The following is a 19,677-nucleotide window of genomic DNA, read 5'->3' on the forward strand; positions in this document are numbered from 1 at the left end:
ATGGATGTCTCCAGCTCTCTTATCCAGCTTCAGGATAACTCTGAGTTTCTGTTCAACTGTGAGGGCCTCTTGGAGCAAAGCCTCTCTGCTTCTGACGCCGGCTACTACAGCGCCTGCAGCAGCCTCTCCCCGGCTTCCTCCATCGATTCCTGCTGTTTCTCTCCACCAGCTTTCCAATATGGAACAGGACAGGAAAGCTTTCCAGAGATCTTCCCTTCAAAGAACAATGAAGAAGAAAAGACGAAAATCGGCAAGGTGGCCAAAAAGACCGGAAGACCGAGGTCGAAGTTCCCTGGACTGAAGCGGCAGAGTGCGAGCGAACGGGAGAAGCTCAGAATGAGGGATCTCACCAAAGCATTACACCATCTCAGGACCTATCTGCCTCCATCAGTGGCTCCTGCTGGACAGACGCTGACCAAGATCGACACTCTGCGTCTCACCATCCATTACATTTCCTACCTGTCGGCTCAATTGGAGCTCGACCAAGAAATGCCGGCTCATGGAAGTCTTTCAGCACCAATGCAGGCTCCAAACTTGCCAACGTTCTGTGAACAGAGCTTTAATCAAGTGGCTCCACAAACACCAAGCTTCTCCACACAGGAGGTCTTCAATATGCCTTATTGTCAGGTATGTACTCAATATCACAATGTCTTTAATATCTGCATATAAAATGACCTAAGAATTGTGCTTATGCAAGAACATGACCTGTTATTATTTAGGACTAATATGTAATCCTTTTTATTGTACAACAGAATGCAGAGACCAGCAGCCTGCCTTCATCTCCAGCTCAGGATTACTGGATCCCCCAGCAGCAATACTGCTATTATGGACAATGCTAAGTGACATAGAGGACATTTCTACTGAAGGGCCATTCATTTGTGCAATGTTTTTAATACTGTAAAGCTTGTAAATAGTGAATATTTTATATCCTTATTTATATTTTTACAACTCTTTATTTATTGATTGCAAAATATTTGGGAAAAATAAAAAAAATATTTAAAAAAAATTCCTCTGTGATTTTTTTATTAGTACTAATATCAGCTATCCTTTAAGTTTGTAATCTAAGTCATTAACTCAAGCCCAAAACATCCTAATGATAGACAGTTGGGTGATGGTAAGATCACATTAAAGTAATTAGCACCCCCAAGGAAGGTCCCCTGGTGAGATGAAAATAAGTCAGCCAAGACAGTAAGCTCATTCTCACTATGTAGCTCTTTTAATGCTGTTGGTCAGTAAACAAAGTCAAGCACTGAACCCAGCGGGACTTCGCTCTTAAATGTAAGACTTAATATCTTGACTTCCTACTGAGCCTAATGCGGATTAAAGAGAATGCGAGCTCTGAGATTCAGCCAAAGAGCTTTTAAGTTCTTGGGAAATCAGAATTAATTTAAGTAAACTTGAATGAGAATTTCTGCAACTTTTATTGCAACGCAGCTGGTCTTCCAGTGTTGATCAAGAGGTGTGGGACTTTGGGTTTGAGGATCGCTCCTTAAAAAGAGTTCACCTACAAGGTGACAAGCCTGCAGCTGTTCCTAGACACAACACTTCCTCTGTCCATCTGTGCTGCATGTCTCATCTATGTCCTGTCTAAGTGCTGTAATATCAGGGCAGAATGAATCACATCCTTTTCACATTTGTCAGAAGCATTCTGACAAAAAGATACAGCATTTACAGTACAGTGAATGGCTGAATGAATGGCTTAACCAAAAAAAAAAGCAAACAAAAATGTTGGTTATCATAAGCCAACAAAACTGCTTCTGTGCAGCTTGGTGTATTTCAATTCGATTTTATTTGGAGCTTTTAACAGTAAACATTGGTGGAAGCAGCTTTACAGAAATATATTAATTCAGGATATAAATTATAAATCTTAAATTTATTCTTAATAAGCAAGCCAGAGGTAGCAGTAGCAAGGAAAATTTCCCTGAGACGGTATGAGGATGAAATCTTCAGAGGAACCAGAGTCAAATAGGAACCCAACCTCATCTGGGTGACACTGGATAGTGTGATTATAGCATTATGGGATATTAAAAGCAATGCCATAGAAGAACCATGTGTGGTTCCATGAAGCATCTTTCAGTAAATGGTTCTTAAAAGAAACCCATTTTTCACTTCAATGTACCATTTGTGCCATGTTTAATGTTAAGGTTCATAATAGAATCATACATCCTGACAAAGAATTAAAAACATTTACTACCCCTACCTACAAGACTGTTATGTTTCTTCCTAGGGGATGTAGTAAAATATATCACAGAATGCCAAGTATACAAAGAAACAGAACAGAAATTGTTCTGCTAATCAGCTGTGCAAGCAAAGTGCTTCTGAGTGTAGAGGAGGTCATTATGGAGGTCACAATGATGGTAAAGACTTCATAGACATGTCAGGCAGATACAGGTCAAGATCTTCAGTTAACATTGTTCATATCGGACAAATGTGATTTCAGTGATTTTGACTGTGGTCAAAATGGCATGGTTGAAATATTTCAGAAACTGATGATCTGGGATTTTCACACACAAAAGTCTCTCTAGTCTCTAGTGATTATTCGGAATAGTGAAAAAAAGCATTTGAGCAGACTGAGTTCAGTGGAAAACCAGACTTGTTAGAGGTGATAAGAAGTCTACAGTATTTCAAATAGCTACTATTTACATTCATGGTGAGCAGAAAAACACCTCAGAATGTTCCACTTCTGTCTAAAAAGGAAAGGAAATATATAAAGTAAAAATATATAATACTTCTATATGTTTCATGGGTCTAAATGGGACCTAAATGCCTACTAACCTTGCTTTTGACTGACTACAGTAAAGCAAATCAACTGAATCATCTGGTCCTGGAAATTTAATTAATGGCCCAGCACTGGCAGCTTGATGTTCCTGGGATTTAAACTTATAACCTTCCGATCGCTACCACCTCCCCTTTATCAGTGATTAAATTTAATATAACTAAATATTAAAGCCCTGAATTTGTATATTCACAGCTGTGGTTTGTTACTTTGTAATGCCTCTATCTACTGTTCAGGAGAGTAAAGCTGTCCATAAGAAGAATGGGTCAGATGTCAATTCCTCTGTTCCTCTGTGTCACTATTAAAGATGTGTGAGTTAATGTTGACACTCTGCACCAAGTGTGTCGAGCTGCTTAACAGTGATGTGTGAGAAAAACTTCAGAAAGGTCACAGTGTTCTTAGATAGGTGTGTGATTAGACTCTTACCATTGCTGAATCTACCTTTAACAAAATGTTCAAACTGTAGAACAAAATAGACAAAATATAGCAAGATACAGAACAAAGTTCCTGACTCTGTTTGACTACAGCTCTCATATTGTACATATGGTGGAGGTGGCAGGATGGTGGTGGATCTAAAAAGCATTTCAGGATTGTGTATAAATGGCAAAACAGTCTGGATAAACAAAGGAAAAATGCCACATTAGAAGTTACGTTGTGGCCTATAATTCATGGCATAACAAAAAAACATTGAAGATGTCCCTTAAACTTGAGATTTCTCAACTTCCATTTCCTTCCCTGTTTAAAGAGTGACGTTAGTTCAACATGGCTGCTCATATTGTGAATGTAAAGTCAAACCTCTCTACTGTTAAATGAGATTATAGTAATACAGAGTTTAGATCAGTTAATATACAGACACAGTACTTGGTTAAATCTACGACATAGACCATTAATCATTTTGAGAAGGTAATTAGGGTTAGAGTAATCTTTCATTTAACCAGCCAGCTTGTTGCTAACGCTATGCAGTATTGTCCACTGTTATTGCTGGACCACAATTATAAAGGTCACAGGCTTGTAACAGTAAAAGTCCAGTTAAAGTAGCAGAGTAAGACTTTCACTTGCTCATGGATATATAAAGCCTCAAAAGATAAAGTTTAGTGTGAATATGATGATTGCTCTGGTAAAAGTTGAAGCTTCAAATTTGTCACTGAAATTAAAGAAAAAAGTATAAACCCCTAGATTTACATCAAGTATTAAATTATTTACTAACGTAAATGTTACTAAAGCTTAAATAAATAAATAAATAAATAAATAAATAAATAAATAAATAAATAAATAAAAATTAGGAGCATTATAGTCATTGTGTATTCAGAATCAGGTACAGGTAAAACATTAGTTAGCTGAGTGAGCTAATCTAGCTAGTCAGATTTGTGCATGTTTTACTGTTGAAAAGTTTAAAAACATAAGAGAAAAAATGTCACAATACAGTAGCGATTTAATGTTTTCTTTAACATATCTAAGTTCTGCTACAGAAATGTGTATGTAACTTAACATTATCTAAATCTAGCTACTGAAAATCTGACAGCATTTGGCCATGTTAGCTAGACAGCTAATGTTACCATCTTTTAGTGATGATAAAGGAAGTGTTCACTTGGATAGTTAGCATAACTGTTCAAATATGGTTTACTTTCAGATAAGTTGTGCCACTTGTAGATATGTAAAAATAGATTTGTAAAGTAATTACTCCAGTGGTTTTCACTAACTTGTACTTGAGTAATTTTCATGTCAAATACTTTTGCTCAAGTGAAATATTACTGCTATAGTAATTTTTTACTCATTGTGTACTTTGTATTCTGCATTTTTAAACTTCATATATTTTGTCCCTTTTATTGTTGTGCAAAAAAAAATAATCAAATGGTAGACTATGATGAACTTCCAGTTAAATACAAAGAACAAAAAATATTGCTCATTTAGAAGTATTCAGTAACGAGCAATGAGCATCTCAAGAAAAGCAGCACAAGTGACTCCATTATCTGAGTGAATATTTTTATTCAAAAATAGCAATTATTTTACAGGCTTGTAAGAGCTTAATTTATTGATCAGCTCAACCACTGAGCTTTCACTGCCATTTGCTGTTTAGTATTTCAAGTCTGTAATGCCCTATGGGGTTGACAGCATATAATCTGATATAATCTGAAAAAAGAAACCCTTATACGAACGACTGTTTAATATTGAAAGAATTGGGCTTAGCTCTGCTAGCCCATTTAAACCAGCTGCCTTTACTAATATGACTGAAATGTATCCTGAATGGCTGTGAATATGCTGATATATCTGTATGTTCATGCCAATATGAAGATCCATGAATTACCCTCCTGTAAATGTCATGACCGAAGTTTTTAAGGCTGTTGAGGTGAATCGGTCCTGTGCAGTTCACATTGTCTCAGACAAGAACCACTTGAGAACTGGCTCCTTGTTCTCTGCCAGCCATTTGATTCTGGCTGTTGTCTTCTCAATAGCCTGCTGCAGAGCCTTTGAGGCCGAGCCAAAGCCCACGTCCGCGTTGTCCTTTTGGAATTGTTTTAACTGCGAAACAAAGCACAATAAGGTGTGTGATTATATTAAAACTAAAGCCAAACTCTTCACTGTGACTGATGAGATTCAGTCCACCAACAATACCTTATATGGTGTTCATTCTCCATAAAAAAAGGAAAACTGCTTCCAAAACTAACAGAGTATGTTTTTTAGAGTGTAACTCCAAGCACAGAAATTATATACTTGGAGATACAAATAAAGACCAGAATTACTAGTATTGGTATGATTTTGTAACATGTTCAGGACATCTGAAATATTTTGCTTTTTCTAAGCTAAGGTGCAAGTAAGTCTTATTTAGAAGGGAAAAAAATATAAGAATCACCATCATCCCCTGCCGTAACTGTCAATATGGTGTAACTGTACAGTAAATGTCATTTCTGTTCACTTTGAATTAGTATGGCAGAGACAATAAACACATGGAAAAAAGTCTGTAATTAAACAACTCCAGTTTAAACACCAAACTGCCTCTGTTTCCTCCAGTCAAATGTATGCATGTAACTGATGTAACTGAAGGCAGCTTATCAGATCAGAGACAAGCTACAGACATTAGCTCACAAAAGATAGAGTTGTCACAGTCTTAGACTACTTGTTATATTTACAAGCTTGGATCTGAGAACATGGTTTGTTTACGATGAATAAAGAATGTATAAAGACAACAGAAAGAGAAGTATATGTTTATTCTTCCTTCTTCAATTTCTAAACAGATGTCTAAGCACTAACACAAAGCGGCACTGTGAAACGAATCAAATCACTTCAAATCACTAATCGCTAATGTCTAAGCATTACCCGGCCACTGTTCTCGCTATTCAGTCATGTTAGTCACTTATCCAGATGTTTTGATGTAGTTGTACATTTATACAATTCAGCTGAACACCACCTATGATGCATAACAAACTATATCCCTTTCTTTTGCACTGCAAAAACTGACATCTTAGTAAAAGTGATTTTTTTTTTAATATGGTCCAATTAATATAGTATTTCCTATTATAAGAGTCCAATTATCACTATTTCTAGATATTTTTACTCATTTCAAGTTCTACATTTTCTTGTTCAATTGGTAGATAATTTAGCTTCTTCTACTAAAAATAGATGCTTAAAATTAGCAAAATTAAAACAATAAAACAAAACAATTTCAAGCTGGATATAAGAAAAAATGTTTAGAATTAGGTTTTAGTAATCTTATATTTGAATTACAAATTGAGGATATATTTTGCATGGTACAGGTATATACTGTATCATTTAATGCCATTTGTTTATTTAATTGGCAGACATGTTTTGTACAATTGAACTAAACTGCAATCCAATCAACCATCTGGGCAGTTAGTCAACGAATCAACAGTGGCTCTTTATTTAGGTGTGTTTACAATCTTAAACTTTTTAAACACTAAGCCACAAGTCCCAATTATCAGTCTACATGGTGAAACTTTATTGTTGTTTAATAAATGGTCCTACCTGATGTAACTCAAACGGGGTGCAAAATTGGGCAGTGATATCATTTATCAACCTGGCGAAGCTGAACGATCCCGTTCCATACCTGTAAAAAAATCTAATGCTTCAATAATATAAAAGCTCTGTCTTTAATTTAGGACCATGCCATGTGTTACTCTTACACTTTAAAAAGGTACTCCCATCTCGCTCTGATAAAATCCCAAGCCAGAGGCAGTCCGATCACGTTGTAGGCGATCGATCCTATTGTTGAGGTTGCGTCCTGTTTGCGAATCTTTTCAGGATCCAGAGTGTATTCAAGGAACCTTGTTTTAAAAAGGAAAAGATGAAAAGGTGGCATGAATCATTTTCACGTTAATCTATCTGAGCATGCTTGTAGCATAAAGAATAACTTCAATAAGTTTCATGGTTCAGAAGAAGAAATTTTACAATAGGTACCTGTTAAGCAGCCATGGCTGTTTGGTGCAGGATAAAGCTGATCTCAGTTTGACCGCCTCAGCTGCTACTGTAGCCTTCTTAAACATCTTCCAACAAAAGTCCCATTCCTCCACTCCTCCTGCAGCCACAGCATTGCAGTACACCGTCGACCTCAGGTTCGGGTGAATCCTAACCGATGCAGCATAATTTTCATCATGACACTGTTTTAGTTTAAAAAGTAACAGTATAGCCAGTAGGATTTCTCTAAAGTGGCACTCCTAGCTAAGATCCCTAGCTCAAGTTCCTAGCTAAGTCTTTCTTCATAAAACCCATTCGTAAAACTGCTGAGAGGAATCCCTAAGGAAGGCAGAGTTGGTTTTGAATAATTAGCAACATAAATGGCTGTTTAAAGCTCACAGATGTCAAAGGGCCCCATAATAAAACATCTGAACCATAGCTCTGAAAGAGAAAGAAATGTGTCATTATGGCTAAGTGCTAGATTCATAGTATATACTACTAAGCATATAAATAAAAACAGGCTCAAACTTTTTTATATAGAGAAATAATTTTATTATACTTTATTTTTATATAGAGTAACAATTTTTATGATATCTTTTTATACATAAATGCTATACCATAGCATTTATTTAAAAATTTTGTGGTTCTTGTTTTAAGTTGGCAATAATTTTATGTAACTGTAACCCATCTAGGCTACTACTAAAGTTTTGTTTGATATGTTCCAGAAGAATCTGTTCAAGTTTGTCGGTTGCGTACTTAAGAAATGTGTGTTTTTATCTACACATTTGTTCGCTAAATTATTATTGGTTCAATTAGTGTATATTTCCACACTAACAGAAGAAGAGCGTCGTCGTTAATTGGTTAGAAATAGAGTGGGAGGAGTTTTCACTTAATTAGACACAGAATGGTGTGGAAAATGCTAGGAGCTTATTGCAATATGCAATAGTAATTATAATAAGGAGGTGATAAGTTAAAGACAGAAGGCAGAAAAACATTTTTAGTTGCTAACCCAGCAGTTTATTTGAGTTACTATATTTTCTTGCAAATGTTTGATTTTGTTTTCTATCATTTTACTCTGTAAGTATTGAGTTTCATTTTTTCCCGCCAAAACTGAGTCTGAGAGTCGCCATTCATGAGTGTTTGTGAGTGCAGGTCAAGGAATATTTGATTATTTAATTTATTTAGTATAATGGATGCGATGAAGTTTATGTTCAGTACCTGAGTTTTATTTTGTTGAATTTTATGTGTGCAAAGTAATTAATATTATTATTTTAATATTATTTTTTAATTTGAAGTGTACTTTTTTATTCTTATTGATCATGTCAATATCAATGTATATAGATAAATAAAATGAGGACGAATAAAATCTGATCAATTTACAGGATGGATTTCATTTATCTTAAATTGTTATTGATAGTTGTACTAATCTAAAGGGCAAATTGTTAGAAGTAGAGTTTCTTTGGGGAAAAAATGTTTTTTCCACTAGATTTCATAAAAACTCAATTTTACAATGTGTCTCACTTATTTAAAGTCAAAACTCTCATGAGGTCTTAGTCAGCTTCCTAGTTCAGTAGTCAGTGCACTGATAAGGGCTTTCTCTCTTTCCCTCTTAACGTCTCAAAGTCCTTCCAGTCTACTGGAATGCTAAAAAAAAAATCCCACAATGCACCACAGAAACCGGGGGAATAGATACTTACATTTTTAACAGACTTTAAACAGGAAAAAAAATTGTAGACAAACTCTGCCAACTTTGTATACAAATGTAAGTCGCTTATCATTGTTATAGCTCTCAAATGATTACTTACTCTATTGGTTTTTAGCTTTATTTGATGTTCTATATATGGATGTTCAAGTCTTAAGACTTTCAAGTGATTAATTAAAATACAAAAGCTAGATTTTAATCTAATTTGATATACCATGACAGAACCCACATGTCATCAAGTTAATACAGTTATATGAATGAATATTTTATATGTTTGGGACTTTGCTGTGACTGATGGGGGAAATTAGATCATCTCTGGAAATGGATCATCAGTGTCACACCCTAGGAAGCTATGGAGCTGACTGAGAAACACCCACAAATACTTCCATGTATAATTCATATATAAAACTCATTTCCTCTAAATTGGAAATTAAAAGTGACTATTAGATATAAGGTGCATTGCTGTATAATTCTCTAATTTCTCATACATACTTACCTATTGTGTTCAGGATCCTGCATCCACTGGCTAAACCAGTGCTTGGTGAGATCTTTACATTCCTGTATTCCTGTACTGCACGCCAGCGACAGTGCGATGATCTGTGTGAATCTAAGCACAAAGCAGAAAACGCTTGAGATGTGAATAACCCTCGGATATCTAATCAGTGCCAGTGTTAAGAGATGTTAAAATCTTTACTGATCAGTGTGGCCTGCAGGCACAGTCGTCCAGTTTGAAGTAACTGAAGTAAAATGATCAAACAAAGGCTTGACTTGTTTTCGCAAATAGGCCTAAAAGGACAAAAATATATGCAATTACACTGAATAGAATTGGTGCTGATTTTATTGATGTCTGTCATGAGCCCACCTGCATAGGTCCATAAACCTCATTGCGTTCAAACACGTCAAATAATGAGCTGAGGCTTCTGAGAGCTGCTTCCCATGGAATGTATTCTCTCTCCATTGACAGGTATTTAGTCACTCTTAGAGCAAGGTTTATGTTTATGATGGATGCCCTGAAAGAAATCGTACATGATTATATTAATATATGATTTCAACAAGAAAAAAATGACACTTGAAAAGCACATGAATAGTGAATGAAAAGCACACGAATAGTGATCTTACCTTGCTAGTGTAAAGGCATCATCCAGAATTTGGGCTCGATTAATCACTGGTATTTTCTAAACAAGCAAGAGCAAAACCAAATCTTTTTAGCATTGAAGTCATAGTACCGTCATATACAGTTATGTGAAAAATTAGGACACCCCATTAAATGTCAGTTCTTTATTAAGAAATGTCAACATGCCAATTTCTGATCTTGTTTTAGTTTGTAACTGTAGATGAAAGTGATGTAAAAAAAAATCACTTTGTCTTTACCTATTAAACAAAATAAATACCAGCTATTAAATACCCTAATAGCTAGTATTTCCCCCTTTGGTTGAAATAACCTCAATGAGATGTTTCTTGTAGCCATCTACCAGTTTCTGCCATCAACAGGAAGAACGTTTCTCCCACTCTTCAATGCAGAATTCTTTCACCTGTGTGATATTTGAGGGATTTCAAATCACCACACAGGATCTCAATAGGATTTAGATCTGGGCTTTAACCTGAACATTCTAGACTTCTCCATTTTTTACATTTCAATGAGTCCTTGATGGATTTACTGGTATGTTTTAGGTCATTGTCATGTTTGAAGGTCCAGTTCCACTTCAAGCTTTCTCCAAAATGTTCTGTAACCTGATGTGATACTGTAGGTAATTTTATCCATTTAAGTATAAATATGGGGTGTCCTTACTTTTTCCTCAAAAGAAATAAGATTTTTTAAATTTCATTCTATAGATCATTTAAAAAAGACTTTTCTTTGATTTTATTAGTTTAGTTATATTACTTGGATCTTCCAATATTGTTTCACATGACTGAAGGTATATTCTGTGGGTCTAGAGGAAGTGTATGCTGTACATACAGTATTATAACTGTATACCAATGTAAACATGATTTTGAGGATGTTAACTTTTTTATTTATCTGTACAAATTAGATTTCCATCACTTTAATACACGATGGCATTATGTTTTATATCTGTGTACCTGGTGGTTGGTTGTCAGCTGATTAAGGAGTGCTTCCCAGTTCTCAAGGTCATAATTGACCCTGTAGTAACCTGAAACATTTAGATTTGCCAAAACCCATTCCCCTTTCTTGGCTTTTAGGGGTTTATACATAGCTGGAGAGAAAACACAAGAAGCCCAACAAGTAGGTCTGTTATAATTGTAGGCTGAGAGAAAGGGATATGTTGAGATATAAACAAAGCAAGCATTCATTTTACAGCACGGAAAGAGACGGCAGTATCTGAGTAAATAGATTTATACCATACTGTGCAGTAGACATTCAGTTGGTCATTCAGCACGTGATGCTTGATGAAATACATGTTATTGCCTCACAAAAAGTATTGTGGTTTTAGTGGAGTGCATTAGAAATACCTGATTTTTGAAAAAGCCAGAGTTGCTCCTGTTCTACACCACTCTTCATCCATTCGATTGGAACATACCACTCATAACTTAAGCAGAACAATTAAACATGCATGCTGTTAAGCATTATTTCAGCTTGCAACAAATTAACCAAGAGTTTTAACGATCTTAGTGATTATATTAAAAATAAGTGACAAGTTTAGGTATTGTACTTGTATGGTGATGGTCGCTCTACCACTGAGTTCGGCTCCAGCAGAAAGTGCTTCTGGCTAACGTTCCCAATTTGGGTGTCAATAGTGATGACTGGGAAACCCATTTGAAGAATCCAGCGGTTCATGATGTCATGGACGCTGTGCTGCAATTTCAGACTCGGGGTTTTATGAACTGCCTGAAAAAGACATTAGAGACTGTAATTTCTTGTATGTAAAGATGAATAGAACATGTTCTCACATCTAACTGATTTTTTGTTCAGTAAGAACTTCATCCTGGTCAGAGAAGTGGATCTGAAGCCTATACCAAGGCATGAGGGGGTAAATTTAGCATAGTCAGTCTATCAATTTGCATTTTTTTGGGAGGTTATTGGTGGTGGTGGTGTGGGGGGGGGGGGCACTGACTTGGGAAGAAAACTCTTGGACACTCTTGGGACAGACTTGGGAAGAAAACTCCACACAAACATTAACCCCCAGCTCAGGATCAAGCTGTAAGGTGGAAACACTAAATACATACAGCATGTGACATAAAATTCTTTGCGGTATGCGGTCAGCCCGTATACCTACTTACCTTCTGAAGATGATCCCAAAGGTCAGAATATGTAGAGCTTGAAAAAGCAAACTGATTTAGATATGTCTGTAAGAGGAAACATTGAAAAGATTCTTTATTTTATTTGGTCAACACATAAATAGCCCTTATTAACCCTTTAGGTTCCAGTAAAGCTTACATTAAGTCCTTTGGCAAAGACAGGCTCAGTGAGGAACTGAGAAAGCATCCTGAGCACTGCAGCCCCCTGTAATAACACACACACACACACACACACACACACACACACACACACACACACACACACACACACACACACACATATGCAAACTCAAACACACTTAAAATATGCTCTTTAAAGCCATTTAACAGACTAAAACACTTTTTAGGACAGAGCAGTCAATTAAGCAGAAAGAAAAAAATCAGGAAAACTGACCAGAGTTCAAAGGTCTGACTCCACTATAAATAACTGCTTTTATATCGTATCGTTTAAAGAGACATAAATTATATCAAGATTTATACAAATTATAGAACAATTAACTGTTCTATTTTGTTTGGGTCAAAATTACCCATTTGGTTGTTTACTAAAAATAGTATTAGATGAATATTACACTAATAATTTACTTTTTTCACTACGATTGCAAAATGAGTAGACTGAGTGGTGAATAACAGAGTTGACTGGCACTGAGGAGCTACAGTTCATTGAGGGAACCATGAATGCCAACATGTGCTGTAATATACTGAAGCAGAGCATGTTCCCTCCCTTCGGAGACTGGACCGCTGGGCATTATTCCAACTTGATAACAACCCCAATCACACCTCCAAGACGACCGCTACCTTGCTAAAGAAGCTGAGGGTAAAGGTGATGGACTGGCCAAGCATGTCTCCACACCTAAGCTCTATTGAGCATCTGTGGGGCATCCTCAAACTGAAAGTGGAGGAGCTCAAGGTCTCTAACATCCACCAGCTCCATGATGTCATCATGGAGGAGTGGAAGAGGACTCCAGTGGCAACCTGCTATGCTCTGGTGTACTTCGTGCCCAAGAGGGTAAAGACAGTGCTGGAAAATAATGGTGGCTACACAAAATATTGACACTTTGGGCCCAATTTATACAAATCATAATGGATGCCACAGGACAACTGTTTATAAATACACTCTTTATAATCTCAAAGGTTTCTTTCATAAAAATTCCAAGCTAGAAATCTTTCTCTAGGTTTTGTGCCGTAAAATATACAAATAATCTCTTGATTGCAGTGAACAGAACATACAGGTTAATAAAATGAAACAGTTAACCATGTCACCTTGCTGTAAGAGATGGTGTCGAACATCTGGGTGATTTCTGCAGGTGTATTGACTTCCTCCTCATTGCAGGACAGAGGGTGAGAGGACACCAAGCTGTCCACTGCAAACGCACGGTAAATATCATTTAGTACGATCTGGTCTTTCTGTAGAGAGACAAGAAAGGGTGAATTTGACTTGGACAAAGAATATCTACTGTATCACTACTAGATATCTCCTGTACAATGATCTTAACCATGTTCCATGTTGGCTCTGCGTAGTCTGCACCAAGGTACTCCACATATGATGCAAACCCTTCATTCAGCCACACCTCATTCCACCATTTTAGCGTCACAAGATTACCAAACCACTGGAAGCCACAAACCACACCATTAGCATAATGTCAAACAAAAGTATGAAATGTTTGTCACTTAGTTGTAGCATTACCATATGAGCGAGCTCATGAGCCACCACAATTACAATCCTCTGTTTGTTGCCATTGGCTGAGGTCTTCGGATCAAAAAGAAGTGCTGTCTCTCTATAAGTGATGAGTCCCCAGTTCTCCATGGCTCCAGCATTGAAGTCAGGAAGTGCAATCTGGTCTACAAACAAAAGCAAAGGCAATTTCGCAGTATTTATTAAAACGATGAAGAGCTTCAGGTGAGAGGATGTTTCTTTAGTCAAATCACCCAGATTTATTAACACAATCTGCAGGCCTGAAATCTATAATGACATAACCACAGTGTTTTTTAAGTTTATAGATGTTATGAAACTAAAAAACATTTAATCTAAATATTAAATATGTTTAAGTTTATATCCCAATGATGCCACAGCCATTGGCGGCTAAATATCCAAGAGAGCAAAAATTTTGTTTTCTGGACAGATGGAATTGACATAAATTTCATCTTTCAATCAGAGCAACACTAACCAATCATGAGAATATGTGATGTATAAGATTTTAGATAATGCAACTCTGTGGATAACATGCTACAACGTAGTGTATAGTATGTACACTGGTCGGTGCTGCTTTTCTCTTTTGTGTATTGTCTTTTGTCTATTGTCTTGTATTGTTTGTTTGCACCGTCTATTTGTCTTGCACTGTTTGTACTGTCCTTAAATGACAATAAAAGCTTCTTGACTTGACTTGACTTGACAATGTGATCAAACACATGCAATGGCTGATTTCATGTGTCTCAGAGCAAGTACATGCTAGCCTTCACCCTAACTGGATGTTAGCTTCACCCTACCTGGATGTTAACTAAAATTGAGCATTTTAGGAGAAAACTGAGTGAAACTTCAAATGAAAAGTCAATATTCTCATACCTGATTTAGACAGAGGATATGAAGTATTGTAATACTTCTCAAAAAACTCTAGTATCGGCTGTGTGATGCGAAGGGCGTAGTCTCCCTGGCCTTCTTCAATGGCGTTTTTTCTTGCCCATATACGAACCTTCGGAAAAATACAAACCAATAATAAATATGTCAAGTAACATTGGACAAATGTAATAATCAATTTGTTAATTAGTTCTAAAATTACCATCACATCCATGTTATCTTTTTGTTTGCTGGTGTATGTAAATTCACAAACAATGAAAGCAACAAGATACGTTGACATCCTCTTTGTGGGCTCAAATTTAGTTCTAATAACATCCTGGTCTCTCATTTTAAGGCTTTCTGAACCTGTAAAAAACAAATCAGACCAAATGTATGATAAAAGTGTAACGTATGTGATATAAGTGAAGTGAACGTTTGTAGATAATGAAACTCATACAGTTCTCCCACCTAAATCTCGACTGTTTGATAGAGCAACGGTTCCAGGCTCATGAATGAGAGTGATGTGAAATATGGCCTTCATGGCTGGCTCATCAAAACAGGGAAAAGCTTTTCTAGCAGATGTGGCCTGCATTTGTGTGATGGCAAGCACTCTGAGAAAAAAAATGTAATAAAATGTTAGTATGTTGTAGACTAAGTAAATCCAGATATGGAGACAGGAAGGAATTGCAGCAACATCATTATTCACCACTGGGGAAGTCCTAAACACTTAATAGGTTTTAAATAAGATATAGTTGACAGGGTTAATTGGTTCACTTTGGTCACTTTGGTCACAGGGTCAATTGGTTCATTGGTACACTTACAATTTTAAAAATAGTCAATGTTGCATATGTGTTTTAGAAATATAACGCATTATGTACTACTAAAAATTTATAGCAAAACACATACAAATAGTTTTTTCTTCAATAAGCATACAGCAATACACAGCATCTTGTTAAGTCTCGAGTTGTACGTTGGAAGTGAGATTGTGAGCTATGAAATAAGAGGTTTATTCCATAGAAATACTTCACTAGACAGAAACAAGATAATACCTGAGTAATTTATGCCCTTAATCATCTCTAGCTGAAACTAGTTATAAATATTAGTGAGGAAGTGAGTAGCTTTGAGTGAGAACTAACAGATGCTGACAAAGCTGTGATGATTTTTTCTTAGTGTTTCCATGTAAAACAACAGTTTAGGAAATGGCCACTTTGGTTTTACATACAAATACAGATAAAAACTCTACTCCTCTATGCCTCTACTCACAGAGATTGGTGTTTTTGTGGTGCAACTGGGAGAAAGTTACAGAGAGATTTTCATTCTAATTCTCTCTTGCTAAAATGGATAAATATTTAAGTAAAAAAAAAAAACTCTGCAAAAACGTACTTTTTAACACCATCCTCCTCGTACTCACTCCTGTAGAAGCCTTCCAGATCATCAGCCAGCTCTCCTCTGAACTCTGTATAAAGCCAGTAGACCATTCCTGGCTTTAGTGTCCCCTTTAGTTGGATCACTAAGTACTGGGTTTCCTCTTGGAACCAGGTTTTTCTAATCTCTGGAGCCTTGGTGTTATGCATTCCCATTAGCTTTGCGTGCCTCCCATCAAAAAGAGTCAAGTTCAGCTTGTGGCAATGGATCAGGATCAAATCTGTCTCTCTGACACATGTAAAAGCCACTCCAGATTCACCAGTGAAAATGTACATGCCTTGGCTGTCCATGGTGAGCTGAGGCCACAGCGTGACATTGTAATATTGAGGAGACAACTTGTCAGGAAGTCTGTATTTGTCCCAGGGTTCATTGGATGGTGTTTTTGTGCGTGGGGCAGATTTTGTAGTCCCATCGTTGAGCTTGAGTTCATATTTGGCCTTTTCTTTAGAGTAAACGATTGATAGTGCGATTATGGTGATTACAGCCACAGCAGCAAGCAGTACAGCTGTTATGGCCAGAGGTTTGCTGATGTAGTAACCTTTTCCCATGGTTGCTTTTTTCAGACCTCCTTCTCTTTACATTAACAAGGAGAGGAAAAAGGTCATCTGTTCCAATGCTGTATATCTGTGAAGAGTAAAGTGTAAAGGATTGGATTAGGAATTTTGCATTTGTTTAAACAGATTATTTAATGTGTCTTAAATATAATTCAACAGAAATCGAAAAGGGAATAAATTCATATCTATGCTTTAACTTAATTGAGTATTATGAGTAGTGTCAACATTTTTGAGACTCATAAATGATTTTTTTTTAAATATATCAATTTCAGTTACAGAGAATTTCTCAAAAACAAGTAGGAAACAAGTGATAACCAACAAGTAAGTAAAATAGGACACAAGTAAAAGCCTATAAACCCTCATTAGTCTGTGGTAGATTCCAGACTCGGATGGTACCCAATATCTCCCATATATTTGAACATTAATAAATATTAACACAATTATGGGAGAGTTGGGACTTTAGACTTTGAAAAGCAACCCAATATAAAAGATGCTGTATAACAATACTGGCTGTGTATATGAGTTTACATTAAATAAAACAATTTAACAATTATGACTTGCATAATAACTCCTGAACCATATCTGAACCACATGCTTCTAAACTTCACAGATGCTACACCAAAACAACACCTCTAGCAGTAAATTATTGCCTTCCTGTCATGTCGTCTATGTCAGAGCTCTTTAAATATATACAGTGGTTAAAACAGTGGAGATGATGCAAAACTAAACAGGTTATTTGTATGGTGTTGTCATTCACTCATCATAAAAAGAGAGATTATTATAGCCTGCCATTTCATGACACGCACTAACAAAGAGAGGTTCAGTGCAGTAACAGCTAAAACTTACCACAATTTTCTTGGCCTGCTCGAAACTATGGAACAATGGTGAGAAATTCAGTCAAGCTTATCTACCCGACTACCACCATGATTTTACATATTGTGAAATAGAAGTTAGCGTTTAAATCTTAGACACAACCCCAAATTCCACACAGTTATTAGATAATAATTCATCTTCAGTAAACACAATACTGGCCAGGGAAGCTGTGGATACAGAGCCTCAGGATCTCAGGAACACGCCACACAGAATCCTCTCCAAACGGACAGTAACCCGGGCTAACAATCACTCTGGGGACCTTGGAGCTGAGGCCTCACTAAGTTGCACATTCTCACTAAGTTGCACAAACGGTATGAAAACCTGAAACGTCAACGCTGGAAACTGTGCTACAGTTCACAAACTGTTCACCATAATTGGCTTTGACGTGACCAAACGAAACCACATTCATCCAAAATTCAGCATGTACTTGGCCGTAAGCAAAATCCAAAAGGTCTTTTATAGAAAGTTTACAGATGTTTAAAGGCCACATTTGTGATTTGTTTTAGAAAGTTATGAAGACTATGCAACTGTTTTGGAATATTTGCATATATCATATTTATAGACAATTGTCTTCTTGTCTTCAATTGTACATTTTTAAAGAAAAGGTGGTTCAGTACTTTATCTAAACAGAAAAGCAGTTGTCTCAGATCAAATCTCAGTGTGTTGTGTTACATTTTTAAATCATGTTATACCTGTTCCAGCGTCATGTACTTACATGTAATCAAATACCAGTAGAAACAGTTTAACTTAAAGCTGTTTGATTCAACAAAACGGTTGAAGATAAATCTGCCTATGTACCTCATGTGCTTCAAGTGATGGATGTTTCATTGCAAAAAATGTTGGGCAATGAATTGCAGATGCTGTGGTCTGGGAAATATGTGGGCAATGAAATTTTATCATCAGCACATACAAAAAAAAATCTAGAAACTAAAATATCTATCTTTTACTACAGTGTAGAAACACAATGATACGATTGAGAAACATACTCCAGAGGTTAAAGAAGACTATCATTCTTAGAGATAAAGTTAACAGCTGCATAGAACTGTACAGTTCATCTGTTTTGTACATTTTGATAGCATATGTGAAATAAGCCTTTGCTTTGCCTTGGACAAAAGGGTAACACCGAAGCTTCAAAATGTTCTTCAAAACTCTTCTCTGACAATGTACATGGAGATCAAGAAAATAAATAAATAAACAATGAAACAAATAAATACAGAAATAAATAAATACAAGCTACATAGTGAACACAACCGATAACCGGCACATCTTGTTTGTTCACCATGTGCTAAATCAATTGCCAGCTAAACAGCAGAAACATGCCTGAATGTTAATGAGCATTGAAAAACACTTTGTTTTCATAATAAAACAAGGATAAAAATAAGAGGATTAAATGAAAATGTACATAAACATTGGAAAACGTGAAGTCGAGCAGAATTGTACGTACCAGGTGTCCATGTAGGAAGTGTGCACAAAAGAGAGAACTGAAGACTGATATATCTAATGAGAAACACACTCTCCCTCTCTCTCTCTCTCTCTCTCTCTCTCTCTCTCTCTCTCTCTCTCTCTCTCTCTCTCTCTCTCTCTCTCTCTCTATCTCTCTCTGTGACTCTGCTGTCTGAGGTAAGCAGGAGGTGGTGGCATATTCAGATTTTTCCACATACACTCATGTTGGTTTTTCAGTCTCTATAAGAGATCATTCTAATTAATAAATAAGTGTTTCACCACCTTCAGAAAAGTCAAGTTCAAAGTACAAAGTATGCCATGGGTCTTTTTTAAGTCTAGAAATAAACATATATATATATACATTTATTGCATATAAATTAAAACGAATGAAAAAAGAACGCTAGTTCTTTTCTTTTTCCTCTTTATTTAGAGCCAAATCCACTTTAGAGATTAAAAAAATTAATAATTTAGAGCTTTTTGGTGTTCACAAATATATAAGCACATAAAATCCTTATCGATATTGCAGCTGTAATGTGACTGTGCTTTTGTATGAGATGAACTGCAGGAATGTACTCACACTTTATTTGGTTTATATATAAACACACAATTAAACACAGAGCACATGTTGTACAGACGGTATGTTGTAAACCACACTGCCGGTCAGAACCGTGATCATGTGTCGTTTCTT

At 36.2% G+C, this 19,677-nt stretch overlaps 2 protein-coding genes across 4 annotated transcripts; one reads left to right on the forward strand and one right to left on the reverse strand.

Annotated features, from left to right (window-relative positions):
* Nucleotides 1-839, forward strand: mespaa (mesoderm posterior aa). Its single transcript, XM_027161396.1, has 2 exons — nucleotides 1-627; nucleotides 753-839. Exons 1-2 carry the CDS (start codon nucleotides 1-3, stop codon nucleotides 837-839), a joined length of 714 nt encoding a protein of 237 aa, XP_027017197.1.
* A 3,906-nt stretch (nucleotides 840-4,745) lies between these two features.
* Nucleotides 4,746-19,092, reverse strand: anpepa (alanyl (membrane) aminopeptidase a). 3 transcript variants are annotated; one of them, XM_027164167.2, is made up of 22 exons: nucleotides 18,991-19,092; nucleotides 16,078-16,743; nucleotides 15,163-15,305; nucleotides 14,918-15,060; nucleotides 14,704-14,830; nucleotides 13,828-13,982; nucleotides 13,637-13,750; nucleotides 13,404-13,547; nucleotides 12,283-12,348; nucleotides 12,126-12,191; nucleotides 11,960-12,043; nucleotides 11,558-11,733; nucleotides 11,358-11,434; nucleotides 10,968-11,101; nucleotides 10,008-10,063; nucleotides 9,751-9,898; nucleotides 9,583-9,674; nucleotides 9,385-9,495; nucleotides 7,190-7,357; nucleotides 6,916-7,056; nucleotides 6,758-6,839; nucleotides 4,746-5,296 (listed from the first exon to the last, which is right to left on the reverse strand). In XM_027164167.2, the coding sequence occupies exons 2-22, from the start codon at nucleotides 16,665-16,667 to the stop codon at nucleotides 5,144-5,146; spliced, it is 2,970 nt and encodes a 989-aa protein (XP_027019968.1). In that variant the 5' UTR covers nucleotides 16,668-16,743; nucleotides 18,991-19,092; the 3' UTR covers nucleotides 4,746-5,143. The 3 variants fall into 3 exon arrangements, with proteins under 3 accessions (XP_027019968.1, XP_027019974.1, XP_027019984.1); XM_027164173.2 differs by lacking the exon at nucleotides 18,991-19,092 and adding an exon at nucleotides 18,345-18,413; XM_027164183.2 differs by lacking the exon at nucleotides 11,960-12,043.
* Between the last annotated feature and the right edge of the window lie 585 nt (nucleotides 19,093-19,677).

The sequence above is a fragment of the Tachysurus fulvidraco genome, chromosome 2, assembly GCF_022655615.1.
Source record: "Tachysurus fulvidraco isolate hzauxx_2018 chromosome 2, HZAU_PFXX_2.0, whole genome shotgun sequence".
NCBI classification, from domain to species: Eukaryota; Metazoa; Chordata; class Actinopteri; order Siluriformes; family Bagridae; genus Tachysurus; species Tachysurus fulvidraco.

Coding starts and splice junctions, on each gene's coding strand:
- mespaa (XM_027161396.1), top strand. CDS start 1: ATGGATGTCTCCAGCTCTCTTATCCAGCTTCAGGATAACTCTGAGTTT. Junction 628..752: donor TCAATATGCCTTATTGTCAG/GTATGTACTCAA, acceptor ATTGTACAACAG/AATGCAGAGACCAGCAGCCT.
- anpepa (XM_027164167.2), bottom strand. CDS start 16,667: ATGGGAAAAGGTTACTACATCAGCAAACCTCTGGCCATAACAGCTGTA. Junction 12,044..12,125: donor TTTGGGATCATCTTCAGAAG/GTAAGTAGGTAT, acceptor TCCACCTTACAG/CTTGATCCTGAGCTGGGGGT. Junction 6,840..6,915: donor TGGGAGTACCTTTTTAAAGT/GTAAGAGTAACA, acceptor ATTTTTTTACAG/GTATGGAACGGGATCGTTCA.